This window comes from Bos mutus, chromosome 22 (assembly GCF_027580195.1).
Source record: "Bos mutus isolate GX-2022 chromosome 22, NWIPB_WYAK_1.1, whole genome shotgun sequence".
NCBI classification, from domain to species: domain Eukaryota; kingdom Metazoa; phylum Chordata; class Mammalia; order Artiodactyla; family Bovidae; genus Bos; species Bos mutus.
In genome coordinates this window covers 70,834,305-70,855,811 of record NC_091638.1, presented here as the reverse complement: position 1 = coordinate 70,855,811, position 21,507 = coordinate 70,834,305, and the positions used below count along the sequence as shown (strand labels likewise).

The window sequence follows — 21,507 nt, the reverse complement described above, 5'->3', positions numbered from 1 at the left end:
GCTGCGGCCCACCCCGCGGAACCGCCGCGGCTTCCCCTGGGCCTCTCAGGCTAACCCTTCAAACCTACCTGCCCGGCTCGATTTCTCCTGCCTCAGTCTCCAAGGTCCTGGGAAGATTAAGGGTACCCAGGAAGGTCGGGAAGATTACACAAGACAAGGAGCAGGAGGTGTGGAGGGAAATGGAATCCGGGAGGGGTCTGACAGGTTCTGTGAGGCCCCAGCAACCAGCCTAGGGCACATCCTGGCCAGCACCTAGCACTCTTAGATCCTATCCTAGAGGAGCCCAGAATATTCAGAAGCAAGACAGGTAGGTAGCAGGTTTGGATCCAACTCCAGACAGAGCTACCAGGGAGCAAAGTCTGAGCAAGAATCAACCCATCCCCACCCAGCTGGATTCCAAATCACAACGTTCCCAATCATTTATTCACAGAACCCCAACTGCAGTCAAGGTCTTATAAAGCTACCAGCCCATACCCACCTGTACCAGGTACCCACCTGTACCAGGAGAGATCACTGTGTTCCCCTCTCTAGCCAAGAATCCCCTTCTTTGTGCCTGGACTAACAGGAATGGAAAAAATAACCAGTTACCTATAACCTGGAGACCAGACTCAAGACTTTCTGCATATGCCTCAAAATGTGAACCAAACCAGGTTTCCAACTTCACCTGAGCTGTTAAATTTACAGGGAGATCCATAAGGCTTTTTACAAGACAGAAAAGACCATCAGAGAAGGGCAAGTTATCTCTGAAAAGGGTGTAATAAAAATTAAGCTCAAAGGAAAAAAAAAAAACCAACCAGCACTGGTCTGAGCAGGGTTGTTAAATGGCATTTATGACTGCTCTACATTCCAGGAAGCAGCAGGGTGTGTTTATGCTACAGGATCCAGGGACACCCACTGGGTTCAAAATTCTGCCTCCACGACCTAAGACATGTGATCACAGGCAAGTTACTTAAATCTTGGAACCCCACTTCCTTGTGAGAAAGTAGGGATACCCCAGAGACGATCCGCTGCCAAGTTGGGCCCATAGGCCAGTTATCTGTTCCAAGGAGTCTGTGCCTCGTCTTGTTGGTCTGAAGTGTTAAAACTCTGATCCTTGGGAATGGCTGCTGGGAGTCATGTTAAGTGGCTGTGCGTGCTGCGCTCTCACCCCACCAGCAGGTACTCTCCCCCGTCACAGGGGAGGGTCTGGAATTAGGTAGTTACAAAGCCCCGTGTCACCACCTCCTAACTACATCCAATCTTTCCCAGCTAGGCTAGAAGATGGTCATCATGGAAGAAGCAACGCAGTAGAACAAAAACTGAGGAGCGGCCTCTCTGCTCTTCTGAAGACTTCTCTCCTGCGCAGGGAGGTCCTGCAGGCACAGACAGAACCCTGCTCCAACACATCTACTCCCCTCTGAAGAAGCCATCACCCACAAAGGAGGCAGCACAGGGAAGGGTTCAATGTTCAGTTTCCTTTAATGACCCCCATTCTCCCCGAAGGGCAGGTGCAGGCAGCTGGGCGATGGCAAGAGGTATTCACTTGAAGATCTTGCCCTGATTGAAGGCTTTGCCCACATGCTGGAAGGCCCCTTCCCAGCAAAAGTATTCTCGAACCAGCGTCTGGGTCTCCTCGCTGCCGGGATCCAGTTTCCGCCATGTGTATGACTCGTAGTCCACCTGCCAATCTGGACTCAGCTGGGGAGAAAAAGTCAGGTAAGAAGCATGTGGTCAGGTTATCAGACACTGTCCCATACCTGTTACTTCCAGCTCAGACACCCATCATCAGAGCCCGGGACGCCTGTGAACATGACTGCTCTTTCATGGACACATTCCTTGAACTCTCCAGGACGCCCTCTGACTCAGGAATATGAGTGCATTTCCCAAATCCTTGCCCCACCTTCCCTGCACCTTCCTCACCGGAAAAGCAAGCTCCTGGCCTCGAAAGACCCAGACCCCAGAAATGGAGCTGCTATTGTTGGTTCCAAAGAGAATGACACTGGCAAAGGCATTCTTCCTCAGTTTGTCCAATCGCTGGAACATTCCTAAAGGGGAATAAGAACATTCAGCCTTTGAAATCACATCGCCCACTACCGTGGCCTCCCTTCCTCCCCCCAGAGCCATCTTCTCACCAGTGATGAGGTTGCAACTCATGAAGGTCTGGGTGAGCTCTTCAGGGAAGCGATACTCAGAGTACCACAGGGACCAGCCATCCTTATCAAAGTGATCCCAAAAGTACGGCAGCGCCACGGAGAGCGTATCCTCGTTGGAGTACTTGCGCTTAAATTCATCCAACACAAAGGTACTGCACGGAGGGAATAAAGCAAGAAGTCAAGGTGGGGAAGGTCCTACTGAGGCAACAGATGTCGCCAGGCTGAAAGAAGCTAAGGGCGTTTCACTCCAACATACTGCTTTACAGGAAGTCACTGGACTGGCAGATGCATATCTCCTCAAGGGAGGAGAGCTGAGGGGTAGGAGAGGGGGCCAGGGCAGCTAGGCCCAGGGTATGCAAGGCCCGGGGTGGGTGGGGCCCAGGAGGGCCCCAGGGCCATCTGCCCCAAGAAAGATGTGGGAGCTGCTGCCCCCTGGTGGAGGCTCACAGCGAGAACTCCTCTTTTTTCCTGTCTGGCCCCTCCCAGGGCTCCTCTCCATGAGTCACACTTGGTTCCTGACTCACCCAAGTCGCTGCCCACACCCCCACCCCCATCACACAGGCCTCTTCGGGTTACACACACTATAATATGACAGCAATGTAAGAGATGAATGTTTTCAAAGGGCCGCCATGCCAAATCCTACAACCGCGTCCTTTAGTTACTCTGCCCAGAAACAAGTTCAGGTGCTAAAAACCCCCCAGGTGGTCTCTGAAGCAATCTAGCAAGGGGACAGACACCAAGGATGCCAGCGTCAGAACAGGAGGTGTCTCCCACCATGGTGAGCAGGGCTTCCGTTCTGTCCTTTCCAATCATAAAAACAGATGCTGACTGAAGAAGATCACTTGTGATGCCTTAATATTTTAATGTATTTCCCACTGGTGGTGTTCCAAAGATGTAGCTCTGTGCCTTACACAATTTGTTCATTGCCTGGCTACTGAGAATGTCTTGCAAATGTTTTAATGGCTAAATGATTTTCGACTGCATGAACGTGACATAAATCTCTTAAACACCGTTATACTTAATGTTTAACTTGTTCAATTATTAGTATAAATAAGTCAACAAACTTCTAGAGTCAGAGACTGTTACCGTCCCTCCTTTTATAAACAAATACGGTTAAGTAGTGTGACTTGCTCACTGTTACAATGTAGCCAAGAACTGTCTTTTAACCAGAGGTCCTAGGGTCTTCCCAAATGCACATCAGAGACCTCATCTGAGGAGCTTTACTGCCTCAACCACCTCAGAAAGTGGAGCTGGGGAGTTTTCTTTCACTTCCTCCTGAACTTTATTATTCATGACCATGTGTCCATTTCTCCTCCTAAACTGAACACAGGCTCTAAACAGCTCCTGAAACAAGTTAGCTGAAAGGCCTTAAAATAACTGAAGTTAACTCTGGACTCATTTGAGTCTTATCTCTTTGAAGACACCCCCTTTAAGAATCCTGGGGTAAAGCATTTGGGCAGCTCAGGAGAGCACCATGGTAATGCCACCAACAGGTATGAACAGACATGCCAAAACAGTAACAAAGAACGCACAGTTCAATAAAGATTTATTAATGTTTACTGCCTGATTTATTTTCTGCCCAGTGTACAGACCCAAAATATGTGAATGTCTCCAGCTATCTGTTACAACAGCATATACAGTTTGGGTTGGTTATCACATACCAAAAATGCTGCTCACTCCTGACCTGATCTTGTGCTAAACGGTTCAGAAACACATCTTTAAAGAGCAGCTGTGTCAGGAACCTCTTGTATGGAACCACTTCATGCTTGGGAGGAAGATATCTCAGCTACAGCCCAAGTTGGTCCCCAAATTGGAAAGCAGCGGTTTCTTACAGCAACTATCCAGTACCATGCTTGTCGCTTATAACCACACATACTTCTTATGCCCACCACCAGTGTGTGCTCCTTCATCCCATATACAAAGCACTACTAAATGGGGAGGTCAAACAATCCTGCATCCCAAAGGCCCAACTAGCGACAAGACAGATGGCTTTGGGAAAGGCAGAGTGAGTGGGCAAGAAAAACAGAAAAGAGAACTAAGTCATGTGACTACAGAAAAGACATTTCTCATATTGCTTGAAACTCGTTAATAAGGTGACTTAGAGCAGTGGCTGAAGAAAGATATGATTCTAAAAATCTCCCCTCTACTGTACTCTTTCTTCCAAGAACCCTACACACTCATCCACCTCATCTGCCTCTTTCTCCTTGAGGGGTTTAACTCCCTTCGTCTGGGAAACAACCAGACAAGCACTATATAGCCATAGTCATCATTCTTTCTCTTAGTGAGCAATTCTGATACAGGCTGGTGCAGCAAAAAGACAATCAAAGGCTACTGATGCGGTGTCTGCTGCCTCAGCAAAGCCAGCCCAGCAGAGCCGATGCCAGGCGCTCTCTGCATCTTCACCCTTCCTGCACCCCTCGATGTACCAGTTCCCAGCCATCTCAAATCTCGACAAGTGCACCCAAGACCAAACAAGTCACGAGCAAGTCACCTCCACACTGAATTCTGGGCCCGTCTGCTTTCTTTGCTAGAAAGAAGTTCTGATATTCTCATATACCAGATGCACTAGAAACTTGCTTTTTGAAAATTCACCCATCTGTTGTTGATAAGCAACTCAATTTTGTATGGACAACCTAAAATCCCAAGCCCTCCAACATCCATACCTCTTGGGCAGATGGGCAAAGGGATCCTTGGCCTTCGGCTCGGCAGCCAGCGCCTGCTCACATTCATCCAGCTCCTCCTCAGGAGCGGGGGCAGCCGCCTTCTTCTCCTCTTTGCCCTCCTTCCGCTCCGCCTGGGGCTTCAGCTTCTCTTCTCGAGAACCTTTCTCCTTCCGTGGGGTGTCCTTTTTAGGCTGGCTCTCTGCAAACTTTTTAGCTGGTGCAAAAGAGAGGGAGAAAAGTCAGTGTCTGGCCTCTTTCCACATCCCTCCCAAACCAGGTACAAGCATAGTAAAGGGAGGAAAACTGCTAGGGGGCCAAGTAAGGGATCCAGATGCTACAGTGCCTGCCGCCAGTTCACTGTACATCCCTGACCAAGACTGCAACCCTCAGCAACTAATACATGCACACCAGGACTCTACGTGTTAACACAAAAGAGTGCCAGCATATGGGTATGTAAGAATTAACAATGTGTAAGAGTGTCACACAAGATTAGCTACTACACACGATGCCCTATGTTCTGTGCGTCCAATAACCCAAAACCCAGACAGGAAATCAAGGGGTTAAGACTGAGCAAACCAGTCCCCTGATCCTGCCCGTATGTCCCCGGACCTCAGACTTACCATCAAACTGGGCCATTTTCTCACAGAGTTTCACCTCTCCCAAGACAGCCCGGAACTGGGGCTGGTTAATGCAGGTGAGGAACCAGCGGTTGGTATTAGGGAAGGCCTGGCGGAAAGAAGGCTCCAGAACCTGTCAGGATGCGAGAATGGACATGAAGACAGTGGAAGGAAACATCCTGATGTGTCTGAGCCAGAGCCAGAGCCCCATGCTTCTGTCTACACTGAAGCTCCAGCTCCTTTTCAGCCCCCAGACACCAGCTTTCCCAGGAGGGCTATGCCCACCTACCTTACTGGTCTCTCTCTAGCAGCCCTATCCAGTTTAACGGATGCTGGTCCCACCGTCCATTCACTATGCATGGACTTGGCAGGAATACTGAAATCATCCCTTACTCCTTTTACAAAGCCACTTCATACCTACAATTTCATGCGTCAGTAAAACTGAAAAGGCTGGGACCAACAGAAGGCTACCAACTCCCTCTGCCAAATAAATAACAAAAACTACCTACATGAACTGCGTGATACGTGAGAAATACACGTATCATCAACGTTCAGAAAGTAAATATTTGACAGCAAAAAAAAATGTTTTATTTCAGAACGACAGTCCTTAAACTCAGCTTCATGAAAAATTCATTCACCGTTGTTTCCATTTACCAAGATCAGAGGGAAAACAATGCAATCAGGGCCACGCCACCACCACCTCTGTAGGGCTGGTTCTCAAATCCTGCCCCACGACTCTCAAGCTACATGTCCTTGGCGGGCTACATTTCTCTCGCCCACACAACATACAAAGACTCACTAAGATGGTCCCCGTTAGGCCCTGGCACAGGCTCTGACAAGAGTAGGTGCTTGTTTCTTTGCAGTTATCACATTACTCTTCTGGACCAGCATCGGTTCAAGGACTGCTGTTTAGAACCAGCAATATGCCGCCATCTTTAAACCAGTAACCTCAATGGTGATTATTACTACCTTAGTTTTACAGATTCCATGCGGAGAAAAAGACTAATGGAATTCACACACACAGCCCCCTCCAACACCCACCTCCCTCAACAGCCAATGAGTACTGAAGCCAAGAACTATTCCAAGTTCTGCCTCCAAAGATCCTAATGCTGAAGCCCCAACCCCAACTCTGTCTTCACAACTAAACACAAACAGGCTGCCCTAGAAACATGGGAACAAACTATACATAACAGCTGCCAAACGGAAATTACGGGCGACAGAAGAATACCGAACTTCTCAGGAGGGGAAGCAGTTGCGATGTAAGAAGATGGGGTTGGGGGTCCACGTTAAAAGAGAACCAGGCATGACTTTCTCGACATAACAGAAGTCATTTTTGGCCTAAGCCATTCTGTGACCTGAACCTGGCTATAATACTTGTCTTTGAACACGTTATAGTAATGAATGATCTTAAGGGCTTCCCTGGTGGCTTAAATGGTAAAGAATTCGCCTGCAATGCAGGAGCCACACGAGACGAGGGTTCAATCCCTGGGTCGGGAAGATATCCTGGAGAAGGGAATGGCAACCCTCTCCAGTATTCTTGCCTGGAGAATCCCATGGACAAAGGAGCCTGGTGGGCTACAGTCCCTGGGGTCACAAAAGTCAGATACAACTTAGGGATTAAACCATCAACCATCAAAGGAATAAAAGATCACAGGAACAAAAAACTACAGAAAGAAAATTAACAACAGCAAAGATATTATATCAGTAGTGAAGACTCCCAATCTTGTTTCAGTGATAAGATTAGCCTAAAGCCCTCAACTACCGGATCAACTGGAACCAAAGGGGCAATGATGATGGCACTTTCTGACCCTCATGACTTCAACTAAGGTTCAAACCATTAGCCACCCAGACCCCTTCATGAGAATGCGTGTGCGTGCATGCTCAGTCACATTTGAGTCTTATGACCCTATGGACTATAGCCCATCAGGTTCCTCTGTCCATGGGATTTCCCAGGCAAGAATATTGGGGGTTTCCATTTCCTTCACCTTAGCTTGAAACTTCCAATTTTGCTGTTAGGATAGATGCTTGGTGTTTTCCTTACCTGCTACAAGCAATAATAATAAATCCTTCTTTATCCTGATCTCTGGCCTGGTAGTTTTTTGGCTCAACGCCCCTCAAGAGGCAAGCCCGGTTTCCCAGTAACAGCGGTCCTCAATTAAGACTAGCTGATGGGGCTGCCCTGGTGGCTCAGTGGTAAAGAATCCACCTGCCAATGCAGGACACAAGAGTTCAAGCCCTGATCCACGAAGATCCCACATGCCACGGAACAACTATACCCTTGTGCTACAACTATTCTAGAGCCTGGAAGCTACAACTACTGAAGCCCACACCCTAGAGCCTGCGTGCCGCAACAAGAGAAGTCGCTGCTATGAGAGGCTTGCACACCATGACGCAGAGGATCCCCCACTCATCGCAGCTAGAGAAAAGCCCAGGAGGCAATGAAGACCCAGTACAGCTATTAAAAAAAGATCCTGCATGCCCAGCTAACATGTAGCACAATTAGATAAATAAACAAATACTTAAAAAAAAGGACTAGCTGTTACCTCAGACCCTCTCACATCAGCAAAATACAGGCAACCTGGCAGACTTGTCACTTTGTTTCTAACCCTCACCTACCCACTCCAGACCCAGATTCTTTATAAATTTCACCTGTTTGTAAAGCCACAACAGGGTGCAGACAACTGTGATGTCAGCCAGCGTCACGCGTTCGCCCACCAGAAAAGTTCTCGTCTTCAAGTGAGCATCCAGCAGCCCCAGAATTCGCCTCACCTCCTCCTTTGCATTCTCTGTGGCCTATTGATTTAAAATGATCAGACTCAGCAGTGGGTAGCAAGCCCTGTCCCTGCCCTTCTCCCCCAATAACAGAACCAAAATAGCTATTCCACTGAGTCCTGGCTCGCTGCAAATGTATCACAAATGAAGCTCTCAATGTTAAATTTCTTCAGGGTGCAGTCTGGCTTCATTGCAAACTGTACTAATCATAGTCATACGTCTTTGAATTTTAGAAGTCACCTTAGAGGTCATCTGGTCTAACTATACTCCCTTACCATCTGATACAATCTTTTTACAGCAGAAATCTCTAGTCTGTCCACTCAGACCTCCCACCTCCACTGGGTCTGTTAGACAAAGAGTCCAGCTACCATCAACGGCCCAGCGCTCCCCAGCACTCCCAGCTTACATCCCAAAGATTAGGTTTTAACTATTTAGGTGTTCTTGGCATCGCCCTTCCTATTCCTTCCTCCCAGATGCTCAGGAAGCTGATGCCACCCCAGCCTGTGGTCTCCCCCAAGCTCCAAGGCTCACCTGCTTGTTGTGGTGCATGATGCCCAAGGTAGGGAACACCCAGGTGCTGGCCGGTGGCACTATGTCGCTATCAGCAAAGCTCACCCACTGCACCACCTGTGCTGCTGCCTCGGGAGTACTTCCCCGCAGCTCCTCGTTGCTCACTGCAGAGGCAGAACATGAAGGTCAGAACTCTGGGGTTATGCCAAGACCAGTCCAGGTGCCTGGAAATTCCTCTTTTTGTCCACTCCAGCTCCCCCACCCTCCCCCACGCCTCACCACCTCCAGATCCTCCCACTCCCACAGCCACTGCAGATTACCATAGTAGGCAATGGCATTGCTCTCGAACACACAGAATCCATCGTCACCCTCAAAGGCTGGAACCTGGTGACAAAATAGTCAAAAGTAAAATACACAGCAGTTTCTCACTAGTCAAGTCCAGGAGGCAACTGTTTTGAATAGAAGTTTTTATATAAGGCTAATATCCCTTGCTAACCGAACTCTTTAGTATCTAAAACTCAAGAACCAAAACTACATGACTAACTTGCTACCCCCTACAATGTGAACTCACATAAGAAACCCCCCAAATTTAGATATTATTAGATATTTGTACATAATTCCTCAATCAAATAAGCAAAAAGCAAGAAACCAAGTCCTCTACTGCTGTCTATATTATCCAGAGCATTACCACGTACTACTCCACTGGACTTGACTTAGCATGGTTATTTATCTACCTCCGTAAGCCTCTTGGGGCAAGAATTTCACTCACAGCAGATATCTGACCTATTGACATTTGCACTGAAATCAGTCAAAATCCATTCAGTCTGCCTCGAAGCTTGTCTTTTACAGGAAATCACTGAAGAATTCTGTACTATTTTTTACTACAAATAAATCACCATTATCTCAAAATAAAAAGTTTTTTTTTTAAGTCTCTGAAGTGTAGGGAAAAAAAATAACATGAAAAGATCCCGTTTAAAGATGGAAGCCATTTTCAGAGTGATGGTTTCTCCGTTTTCCTTGGGTTCTCAGGACCAAAGGCCCCTCTTCCACTTCCCTACTCACCTTGCCAGCAGGAAATTTACGGAGAAATTCGGGGGTGCGGTTGGTTTGGCCAAAATGGAAGTGGGGTGGTGCGGAGAGCACGCGGACCTGAGCCCCGCTGTACTGAGCGGCAATGAGGGCCTTGAAGGCCCTCCAGTTTTCAGGATATGTGTACAGGGTCTGTGGGGAAAAGATGGGGAATAACACATTAATGACTAGAAGGGTCCCAGTCCTAAATGTTTCCAGGGAATGACTTCCCTGAGTAACCCCGATCCGTTTCACCTCACTCCCTCTGGTGAACCAAGTTAGTTCTTCCGTGGCTGCTGTCAAGTGTAACCAGAGTCCCCTGAAATACCGAGGACAGAACTACACACCGACTGCTAAATAAAGCTTGTTGACAGATTTGACCTTCTCTAAGGACGTCTCTAGAAGCATTCTCTTCCCCTCAAATATATTTCCAAGAAATACAGAACTTCTAAGTCCCTCAGACTCCATCTGCCGACAAATACACAGCCCTCCCTTCCCAGAGCCCTTGTTCATTCATTCATGGTTCCCGAGTGCCTCACTACTCTACTGCTGAGCCGCTCACCCTTCAGAAGTATTACCCTTGTTTCCAAGACACACACATCGACCAAGACATTTCGGAGCCCCCTCCAAATAGCCACGGGAACCGAATGGCATCTTAAATCAACTCGGTCTCCCTAAAAACCCTTTCATTTCTTGTCACGCATTCCATCTCTTCGGTCCTGTCCCGCAGTGAGTTCTCCGGGTTGCCTTCTCCTCTTCTATTAACCTGGCCAGAGAGGTCCAATTGGCCTGACTTCCCTGTCCGGAGACTCTTCTCGCTCCCAAACCTCCCCGCCGGACCACCCTTAACCGTGGCCAGCCGTACCTGCCCATAAAGACCCTCCTCTTCGCCCTGTCCCTCCTGTTGCCCCACAAAACGGTCGCAAAAGTTTTGCCAACCTGCCCGGATCCCACGTCTCGAGGCGGCAATGAACCCGAACTGCTTTATCAAGCTCCAGACTGCCAGAATCTGGCATCCGTTTTCTCCTTTACTCCAGACCCTTTCACCTCTTCGGCCTCCCAGAGCCCTAGCCTCAGTTCCCCTCTGGGGCCTGGAGGCCCTACTCTCGAACAGTACGATCTCTAAACCCCGGATCAGTTCCCAACTCAGCTGCAGAACCCCTCTGACGCCGGCTGAGCCCGCTCGGGCAGAGGATGGCGTCGGATAGGGTGACCTGGATCGCCGGAGCCGGCAAACTTACCCCAGCCGCCATGGTGATTCCGCAGAGAAAGGGGGTGGGGCTCTCCGCGCTGCCGCAAAGTAAGCCGTCAGGGAGAGAAGGGAGGAGGGAAGGGGAGAGCCGTGGAGAAACAGCAGCCGGAAAGCGAGGACGGCATAGAAGGCTTACGCACGACAGTTCGGTATCCCGCAGCAGCTGAATGGAAAAAGAAGTGGGTGGGGCCTGCTGGCCAGCGCGGAAAAAACTCGCGCCGGCGCACTGGGGGATGACCAATCCGAGTCCGGACGTGGAGGTAGACCGCGCGGAGACGCTGAGTCCTGGCTGGAAAGCCGCCCCTTGCTGCTACGTGGCAGAGCTGCCAACTCGGCATCTCGCGGGGCACCAGAGGCGTTTCCCTCCGGGTCGCCTGCCCCATGGTGATTTGGTAGAGGTCGTGCCAGACCCACATCTTGGTCGTGTGACGATCATTGGGGTGGCAACTGCGTGGAGATGACGGAGTCCCACGCTCCTTTTGTTCAAGCTTTCTAGAGGAGAGATTGTACATCTAACCCAAGCCCAGGTCTGAAACCCTCCGTAAAAGTGAGGCTTTTTTCATTAAACCACTTTGCAGCTCAGAGATGCTGTTAATAAGAGAAGAGGCACTCTTCCGGGACCCGCAACAGAGGAGGGACTGAGGAAGAACACAGCCAAGTCCTGTCACCCTGGAGGGGCTGACAGTTCAAATGAGGGGTTGTCCTTTACCTGTGCTCAGATCTGAACATTTTTTACCCAATATGAAGAGAATGGACTTATAACCCTGAACCCAAATTTCAAGCCCCGTCACCATTCATAATCTGGGTAGTAATGTAAATGAGGAAGGAAACGGTTCTTCCCAGGTGCAGCTCAAGCCACCCACCCAGCACTCCATCTTTCCAGAACTCAGTACTGAGGGGGTCCAGGTGCCAATCACTTGCCCTGGGCATGAAAGGAAACAGCCTGGGAGACAGACCTGTTTTAGGGTGACAAGACAAGGTACCTCTGAGGCTGCACTAAGCACTTAGTGGGGAAGGAGTATCATCACCAGGTGGAAATAGAGGGAACTGGTGTTCATTAAACTAGCAGCTTTATTGCCTTTCAGGGCTCCCATCTTCACTTAAGCAGGTTTCGAAGTGCTTGAGGGAGGAAAACCTGTAAGAAATGATGGAGATCAGGGAACAGGCCTTGAGAATCCTGGAGTGGGGTCACAGTGAGACTCTGGTCAGCCTGGGAGGTGGATGCCACGAAGGTCAGGAGTGGCTCAGCCTCTGGCCTCTGTTCAGTACTGCTCAGTCCCCGCAGCTCCCGGGTGACCTGAGCCTCAGTTGCCAGCCACTCTGCTCCCGAGCCAGCACCAGATCCACCTCCTTCCTTGATTTGTTGCTGCAGGCGTCTCCGGGCACGCCTCCGCCCCTGCCACACACGGTGCCACAAGGCGCAGCGCCAGCTCACTGCGAGCGACACCCGCTTCTCGGCCTCGGCCTGAGACGCTTCGCAGGCTGCCTCAGGTCCTCTGGGCCCCTGCTTGGCCAGCGCTGCGGTGCCTGACTGCCCCTCTTCTCTGGTGGCTAGATGCTTTCCGGTCATCAGGGGCAGCTCCCCCCGCTGCCCAGGGCTCCGCATCACCCAGTCCTGCACCGACTCTCCAACCTCTATGACCATCTCTTCCACGCCATCTTCACCATGCTCCCCTGCACATCCCTGCTGCTCCTCTGGCCCCTCCTCACAGCTTTTTTTCTGTCCATCTAGTTTTGCTCTCTTGCTTGTCCCTCCCTGGGGGGGCTCCCCAGGGCCACCTCCCTCTGACCGCAGTCTCTTGGTTCCCTGTTCTATATGGCACCCTAAGGCTTCCCTTAACACCTGGGCCAGCACAGCAGTGAGCTGGGTGAAGGAAGCAGGGGGTAAGGGGATAGGTGTTGCAGAGAGCATGGAGCTGGGGGAGCTGGGCTGCAGAAGGGGAAGCAGCCCCCAGTCCCGACCCCGGGAAGACCGCCGCTGGTACTGGAGGCTTCGACAGTAATTGGCTGCCGCTCGGCAACAGTTCTGTAGCCTCCCGGCCACCCGGCTGGTCACGTTGGCTGCCACATTGTGACTCAGGTCAAAGGGGTCCTGGAGATTCATGGGGCCAAGGCGCAGGCCCTCTGAGAGATTAGAGGGCAGGCCCCCTGCCACAGGTAGTGCCTGACCCTCCCGCAGGGACAGCAGGGAGCCACGAAGATCCCAACAAGAGACGCAGGAGAAGAACTGGGCCAGCAGGGAACCTGGAGGAAAGAGGAAGAGCAGGGAAAAGGGGTCCCTTAGAGGCCAGAACTGAGATCAGCCTTGCGCCACAGCCATTCCCTGAGCTGGACTTGCCTTTTCCCTCCCAAGTGGCTCAGAGGAGTGCCAGAGCCAGGCTCCTCTGATCCTAATAAACAAGAGGTCAAACCTCTCTCCCCACAGTGCCCCCCAGATACTCCCCCTTCCCCCTGCTAGCAGTATAACCTTGGGCAAGCCACTTCATTACTCCAAGGCACAGTTTCTTCATCTGTCAAGCGGCAATAATGATAACTAACCCACAAGGCTGCTGTGTGCCAATAACTGTGTCATTAACACCACTTGTTAGTCCTCTCTCAGGCTCCCCAGACTCACTCAGAGGCTCCTTATTGGTGCTGGGCTCCAGTCTTGAGGCATCTCTGGGGAAACTACAGTCCCAGCCATCAACCTCCACCTGTTCGCCTATGAAAGTAAAAAAGTTGAAGCTCAGCCTGAAAGCAGGAAGATGGGTGGGGGCTTGGGGGGTGGATATGGTAGTGACAGCAGAGATCTCATTCCCAGGAAGCTCCGTATGTCTAAGATGAAGAAGAGAGATGAAGGTCAGGAGATAGGGCGGGTGAAGGCCGGGCTGCTATACCTGCTTTCTGGGTGAGCTGGGACACAGTGGGCAACACAGGAGGGTCCCTGGTCTGAAGAAAATAGATCACGAGCAAGGTCAGGGCGTAGTTATTGAGAAGTGGGCCACTCCCTGCATAAATAATTAATTCTGGTTAGATCAGAGGCAGTTCTGACCCCCTCCTTGGCAGTTTTCTCAACCCCGCTTCCTTCCCTCCCTGAATCCCTGCCTCTGCCCAGACACCAACGCAGGCCCCGGTCTGTCCTGATTCATTCTCACCTGACAGCCCTCGACCCTGAGCCCAGCAGCGCAGAGTGTACACAAGGGGCCGTACTCGCCCATCCAGCTCAGAGCAGAGACTCAGGAAGCGGGAGTTGTGCAGGGCCAGCCTAAGACAGAGGGCACACAGGGTGTCAGGGCTCAGGAGCTTGTCACCCCCCGCAGCTCTCATTCCAGACTTGTGTAATGGCGGCCAGCTGGAAGAAGGCCAAAGAGGGTTTCCCGAGGTGTTTCTCTGACGTGATCTGGATAGAGTGTGTACAAAAGAACATCAAATGGGATGTCCCTAGTGGCACAGTCGGTAAGAATCCGCCTGCCAATGCAGGGAACATGGGTTTAATCCCTGGTCTGGGAAGATTCCACATGCCTCGGAGCAACGAAGCCCCTGTGTCACAGCTACTGAAGCCCTCGTGCCTAGAGCCTGTGCTCCACAACAAGAGAACCCCACAAACCACAACAAAGAGTAGCTCCGCTCACCCCAACTTGAGAAAGCCCTTGCAAGCAATGAAGACCCAGTGCAGCCGAAAATAATTTAAAAAAAAAAGTGAATGTTGCTTCTTAAAGAAAAAAACACACATCAAATGTGTTTGGGAAACACTACATCCTATAAATGTCTTGGAGAGTCACAGAGCATGTTATTAATAAGATTGATCAGAACATTTACTAGGCAAAGAAACAAAGACAGGGAGTGAGAAGGAGGAAAGAGCAAGTAGGAGAGGAGGGAAGGGAGAAACTGGCCTGTGTTAACTTAGCATTTCCCAAACTTATTCAACCAACTCAATTTAGGAACTCTTTCCTAAGTCCTTAAAATCAGTATTCCAAGAAACATACTTTCTAAACATTGAAATGAAAGCCAGACATGAGATAAGTGTCAGAAAGAGAGACAGGACTAAGTAAGGACAACCTCAAGGCTGGCCTTGAGTACCAGGCCTCCCCAGAGTACCAGCTGGCCTTCCCCCACCACCTCAAAGGTACCGGTTACTGAGGGAGATGTCACCATGGAGACCTGAAGGCCGATGGCAGAACTTGACCACAGGGCGCCGGGCAGAGGGCACGGTTTGGACTCGGTACACTCCAGGAACACAGCCCCGAAGGATGGATCCCACCAGCTCCAGCATGGCTCCCCCTTCTGCTTTCTCCCCCTTCAGGGCCTCTGCCAGTTCCACCGCCTTCCCCTGGTCCCCGTCTCCCTGGTCCTCCTGCAGCGGCGAGGCTGGAGGCAGGGACTGGGGAGAGGCGAGGGTCTCAGAGGCCAAAGCAGAGTCTGGAGTCCGAGGTGCCAGTGAGGAGGAAGGGGCTTCAAAGTCCAGGGCTTCCGAGTCTTGAGGAGAAGCTGGAGGCTGTGAGTCTGGAGGGGAGGCTGGGGTGCAGGCCAGGGCTTGAGGATCCAGTGGGGATGCCAGGGCTGAGTCCAAGGAGGGAGATTCTGGAGCCTTTGGGGCTGGCTGTGGATGGAAATGGGCTGAGTAACTGTCTTTCCTGCTGCCCCCTAACTGAGGAACATTCCATCTCTAAGATATATCTATTACAATTTATTATGGGCTGGGCCCTATTCTAAAGGCTTTATTATAAAAGTACTAACTCTTTTAATCCTTACAAGCCTTTTTTAAAATTAACCTTTTAATGCCATAAAATAAACAGTCTACATTTTACAAAAATATTACAGTCAGGAAAAGCAAAAAAAGGTAGAGGAACTATTTCAGACTGAATAAGACTAAAGGAGGAATTCCCTGGTGGTCCAGTGGTTAGGACTCTGCACTTCCACTGCAGGGGGCATAGGTTTGATTCCTGGTCAGGGAATTAAGATCTTGCAAGTTGCATGGTACAGTCAAAAAAAATAAAAACAACCTTTTGCAGGGAAGAGATACATGGGAATTCTATACTTCCTGCTCAATTTTGCTATGAATCTAAAACAGTTCTAAAAAATAGTTTATTTAAAAAATAATAACCCTTTCCTACTCCCAAGGCAGAAACTGTACATTAGATGTTACAAATCACAGATAAGCAAAAACATAATCCACTATTGTGTGTCATTTCATATATATATCTCTCTTCCAGTAAGATATTACTGCCATTTTGAAATTTTTTTCCCCTGTTACAAATGTCACCTATTCCATGTCGCTTCATTTTATCCTATCCAATCACATCCATGTTTATCCAATCATAATAACCCTTTCAGGCAGGTCCTATTATCCCCATTTTACAGACAGCAACTAAGGCATGAGAGGTCAAGGGATCGCCCAGCATCATACGACCATTCCCACTAACTCTTCACAGCTGCCTCCACGGTCACATACCTGGGGCTCGTCCAAGTCCCCCAGATCCAGGAAGAGGTCGAGATCACAGCCATGGACGTCAAAGCTGTTTATGGAGGAGCCAAAAGGATGGACCACACAGCCTGGGTGCCGAGAAGAGAATAAAGGTCAAGAGACACTGCAGGGAATAAGTGGTAGAAGAACATAACGTGGCACAAGGATGGAAAAGCAAGCAAGTGAACACCACTAGCTGAGGGAGGCTGGGATGCAGACACAGAGGGCTCAGACAGAGCAGGGCAGTGACTCACCAGGGAAGAACTCTGCGAAGACTTCCTGCATTAGGGCCACCACAAGGCTCCGAAGCTGCCGCTCAGCCTCGGAGAGCTCCCTCAGCCCCACGAGCTTCACCATTTGTGCCTCCACGTCCGGGGCCTCGGCGAGTGCTTTGATCAGCTGGTGACTGTCGGGGGCCACTCTTTTGGGGGACCTGGAGGCTGGGCTCTGGAACTCTTTCTGCTCCCGTGGCCGGACCCTCAGGCGACGTCCTCCCAGGCTGTGCTGGGGCTGTGACAAAACAGCTTCCCGGGCACCCAGGTCCCCCATCTCCACGATGGCAAACACACCCTGTCAAACCACCACAGGGACAATGACGACAGTTCTGGAACCAAGAATCCAAACATGTGGTCTAACAGTAGGTGGGACTCTTCAAAATGGGGACCACACTATAAATTGGAAATATTTGCTTCCTATTTCCAGGACATCAAGGAACATATTTATTTATTTTTTAGCTGTGACATAAGGCTTATGGAATCTTAATTCCCCAACCAGAGACTGAACCCTTGCCCTCGGCAGTGAAAGTGCAGAGTTTAAACCACTGGACCACCAGGGAATTCCTGCTGGGGAACATATTTAGAAAAGCAATTATCTCTCTCACTCAAATTGCACACATTTTATTCTCACCAACCCTGCATCTGAAAAACTTCATTTTACTTATTTCATCAAACCCCAGTCATCCCAATGACATTTCACTGGTTACACTAAACTCATCCCCTAACTTTTCCTGCTTTAATTAGATTCTTTTAACATTAAGAATCCATGTAATGATCACTGTGTTAGGTGTAAACATAAACACATAAACCCTGTTTCTTGTTTTAAGTCCATATTCTTTTTTAATTAATTTATTTATTTGGCTGCACTGGGTCTTATGTATGGCATGTGGGACCTGGTCTCCTGACCAGGGATTGAACCCAAGCCCTCTGCATTGGGAGCACAGTCTTAGCCACTAGACCACCACGGAAGTTCCCATTCCATATTCTTTTACATTCTCTTCAGTGGTAAAGTTAGAACCTCATTCTGCTTATAAAAAGGAGCCCTCTGTAGTAATTAAGACAGTGTGGTACTGTGACAAAACTTTAGCTAGACTCACTAAGAAAAAAAGAGCAAAGGCTCTGATAAATAAAATCAGAAAAGAAAGAAGAGAAATAACAGTGGATACCACAGAAATACAAAAGGCAAGAGAATATTATGAGCATGAACACCCATACACCAACAAACTGGACAACCTAGAGAAAGGGACAAATTCTTAGAATCATACAACCTTCCAAGACTGAATCAGGAAGAAATGGAAAATCTGAATACTGATCATTAGTACAGAGACTGAAAAAGTAATCAAAAAATTTCCCAAAAAACAAAAGTCTAGGATCATCAAAAATTTAATGCCTATCCTTCTCAAACTACTCCAAAAAATTGAAGAGGAGAGAACACTTCCTAACTTATTTTTACAAAGTCAATGTCACCAATATAAAAACCAGATAGAGACAATACAAAAAAAAGAAAACTACAGGCCATTATCTCTGGGGAACACAGATGCAAAAATTCTCAAAAAAGTATTAACAAATCCAATACAATAATACATTAAAAGGATCATACACCACAATCAAGTGGGGTTTATTTCAGGGATGAAGGGATGGTTTAACATCCATGAATCAATCAACATGACACATACTTCAACAAACTGAAGAATAAAAATATGATCATCTCAATAGATGCAGGAGAAAGCATATGACAAGATTCAGCATTCATTTATGATAAAAACAATAAAACAGGCATAGAAGGAATGTACTTCAACATAATAAAAGTCATATATGACAAACCCACAGTAAACATCATTCTCAATAGTAAAAAATTGAGAGCTATTCCTTTAAAATTGGGAGCAAGGATGTTCATTCTCACCACTCTTATTTAGCACAGTCCCAGCCAGAACCACTAGGCAAGAAAAAGAAATACAGGGCATCAGATTGGGAAGGAAAAGCAAAACTATCACTATTTTCAGGTGACATGACCTTTTATATAGAACACCCTAAAGGGCTTCCCTGGTGGCTCAATGGTAAAGATCACCTGCCAAGGCAGGGGACATGCATTGGTCTGGGAAGATTTCACGTGCCATGGAGCAACTAAGTCTGTGTGCCACAACTACCGAGCCCGTGTGCTGCAACTACTGAAGCCCGTGCCCTACAGCCTGTGCCCCATAACAAGAGAAGCCCGTGCACTGCAATGAAGGGCAGCCCCCGCTCACCAAATCTAGAGAAAGCCATGCACAGCAATGAAGACCTAGCTCAGCCAAAAATAAAGTTCTTTAAAAAATTAGCTAAGTTTTCCCACATTCACTATGTACCAGACTCACAGCCAAGTGTTATATATGAATATCTATGTGGTAGGTACTAAGGCTTCCCCGGTGGCTCAGCAGTAAAGAATCTACCTCCAATGCAGAAGATGCAGATGGGGGTTCGATCCCTGGATTGGAAAGATCCCCTGGAGGAGAGCATGGTAACCCACTCCACTATTCTTGCCTGGAGAATCCCATGGACAGAGGAGTTTGGCAGGCTACAGTCCATTGGGTCACAGAGTCGGACATGACTGAGGCAACTGAGCATGCATGCCCGGTAGGTACTATTATTATCTCCATTTTGTATCTGAGGAGACATGAATAGCAAGGTTAAGTAACTTGCCCAAGATCTTAGTTCCCTGACAGGGAAGCCTAGTGCAAAATTAGCAATTAACAAATATTTGGCAAATGAAAGACTGATAGAATAAATAAATGACCAACAAGGTCCCCAGTGACTAAGTCTGACAAACTGATAAAATCCCAGCAGGGGTCGGGGGTGAGGGTGAGAGACACAAAGCTGGACTAGCCCCCAAGTACTGCAGTGCCCAGCAAAGTCAAGTCACATTAGGAACCAGCAGAAACAGTCTGCTGGTTTCTCTCCCTCGTTTCTTCTAGTGTGCAGCACACGTGACTCATTCTTTACCCCCAGAGTCATTCACTCTACCTTGTCCTTGTCCATGACAACACTGGCCACAGGTCCAAATGCCTGGAAGTACTCAGAGAGCTGAGTAGAATCCACATCCCGGGGAAAGCCACTGACAAACACGCTTCGAAGTCCTTGGGCCTTTCGAGTAGCTCGTAGTTCCACCAGGTGCCGGTGCTTCCGGCCTCCCAGGTGGGCATCAAGGCTGGGTTCTGCAAAGACAAGCGTGAAACAAAAGCATCTCAATCGCGCTTCAGTGTACCTACTCTGACTTTGTTCTCTGCATACCTAGATCCTAGTGATTCTTCCAAGCTGCTGAAAATGTGAGTTTTGAATAACAAAGTCCTGGCTCCTTTCAGCTTCCTCTCTTGTCCATTTGTCTGTACGGTGCATTCTAAGTGGTCACCAGGAGAACTGGCTGTACACAAGTATTTCTTAAACCACCTTTAAGTGTAAGATAGAGCAACACCTGCACACGGTAAAGAAACTAACAGGTAACTTATCTAGGTCATATATCAGTTCAGTTCAGTTGCTCAGTCGTGTCCAACTCTTTGCAACACCATGGATTGCCAGGCTTCCCTGCCCATCACCAACTCCTGGAGCTTGCTCAAACTCATGTCTATTGAGTCAGTAATGCCATCCAACCATCTTATCCTCTGTCGTCCCTTTCTCCTCCTGACTTCAATACATAGGTGAACTAAACAAATCAGGACCCTACACTATCTCCCACTTTTCATTTCTGAGTATAATACAGAGATTCCAAGGGCAGAATCAGAAGTCACACTACCAAGAAACAAATCCTAGCTCTGTCAAGCTGTATGAAATCTTGGGCAAGTAACTTAACCTCACTATTCATGTCTCCTCAGGTATGAAATGGAGATATTAATACTTCCTACCACATAGATACTATTCACACATAGCACTTCACCCGAGTCTGGGACATGATGAATGTGGAGAAACTTAGCTGACTTTTTAATTTTCTCTTTCCCTTTGAGTCAGCTGTTTGACATCACCAAGTGTTATGTGGGGCCAGAGAAGACTACCCTGGATTTCTGGCTTGCCCTACTGGGCAGTGGTAGGGCATTTTTCATTCACAATGAAAAAGAAAAATGAAAGATGTTTAGGTGAGATTATGATTCCAGACTTCAGAAGTGGAAGCTGAGGTTTCACTGGGCCTCTCGCACTGTCATAAAAGGACGTGGTCTCCTTTTCTAAACCCACCTTCCAAATATGTATACTTGGAAGTATACTACTTCACCATCTCTGGGGAGCTCCTCTTGTAGGGCTCCTTTCCCTACTACCTTCTCTGTGATCCTGCAGCTTTCCAAACAGAGGGTATAGAAAATTATCTCCATCTCTAGATTGTGAGCTTCTTCACCTCTCTAAATTCCCTCTCCCCGCCCTAGAGCTGGATAGTTAAAGAGGGAATAAAATAACGAAATTTCCGTCGTGGAGCTTTCAGATACCGGGACGCTGGGGTGTAAGGTGCTGGGGCTCTCCCCACTTTGTAATCCCTCCGGACGGCGGAGAGAAAACGGAAGTGAGACCCTACCAACAGACTTGGCAAGAACTATGACCTGTAACCCTATCTTCACTAGGACCCAAAAACTAAACCGCCCCCCGAGTAGCCACCGCTTACGGTTGGCTGTAGTGATGTGGCAGAGGCGGCAGCGGAAACCCCCACGAGGCAGCGGCTCGATATCTGAATCCACTGCAGCCATCGTGACTCTCCGGTACTAACAATATGCATCCACCTCAGCCACGACCGGAACTCCCTCCTACAAATGGCAACGCTC

General features: G+C 48.8%; 2 protein-coding genes and 1 non-coding gene across 5 annotated transcripts; 1 reads left to right on the top strand and 2 right to left on the bottom strand.

Annotated features, from left to right (window-relative positions):
* Nucleotides 1–1,439: 1,439 nt before the first annotated feature.
* On the bottom strand, nt 1,440–11,128 carry EEF1G (eukaryotic translation elongation factor 1 gamma). The gene is made up of 10 exons (XM_005904830.2): nt 11,004–11,128; nt 9,757–9,915; nt 9,015–9,078; nt 8,716–8,858; nt 8,062–8,205; nt 5,416–5,545; nt 4,796–5,009; nt 2,112–2,284; nt 1,900–2,024; nt 1,440–1,677 (listed from the first exon to the last, which is right to left on the bottom strand). The coding sequence occupies exons 1-10, from the start codon at nt 11,013–11,015 to the stop codon at nt 1,519–1,521; spliced, it is 1,323 nt and encodes a 440-aa protein (XP_005904892.2). The 5' UTR covers nt 11,016–11,128; the 3' UTR covers nt 1,440–1,518.
* TUT1 (terminal uridylyl transferase 1, U6 snRNA-specific) lies at nt 11,043–21,507 on the bottom strand. Of its 3 annotated transcripts, XR_011461938.1 has the most exons (10): nt 21,351–21,507; nt 19,733–19,923; nt 16,712–17,027; nt 16,446–16,546; nt 15,124–15,593; nt 14,149–14,258; nt 13,891–14,001; nt 13,629–13,715; nt 11,998–13,258; nt 11,043–11,177 (listed from the first exon to the last, which is right to left on the bottom strand). XR_011461938.1 is itself a non-coding variant. In XM_005904831.3 (9 exons), the coding sequence occupies exons 1-9, from the start codon at nt 21,430–21,432 to the stop codon at nt 12,111–12,113; spliced, it is 2,616 nt and encodes an 871-aa protein (XP_005904893.2). In that variant the 5' UTR covers nt 21,433–21,507; the 3' UTR covers nt 11,269–12,110. The 3 variants fall into 3 exon arrangements, 2 of the variants coding, with proteins under 2 accessions (XP_005904893.2, XP_070215706.1); XM_005904831.3 differs by lacking the exon at nt 11,043–11,177 and having other exon boundaries at nt 11,269–13,258; XM_070359605.1 differs by lacking the exons at nt 11,043–11,177; nt 21,351–21,507 and having other exon boundaries at nt 11,269–13,258; nt 16,712–17,061; nt 19,733–19,874.
* Nucleotides 15,876–15,948, top strand: TRNAG-UCC (transfer RNA glycine (anticodon UCC)). The gene has a single exon. It is a non-coding gene; the product is annotated as a tRNA-Gly (tRNA).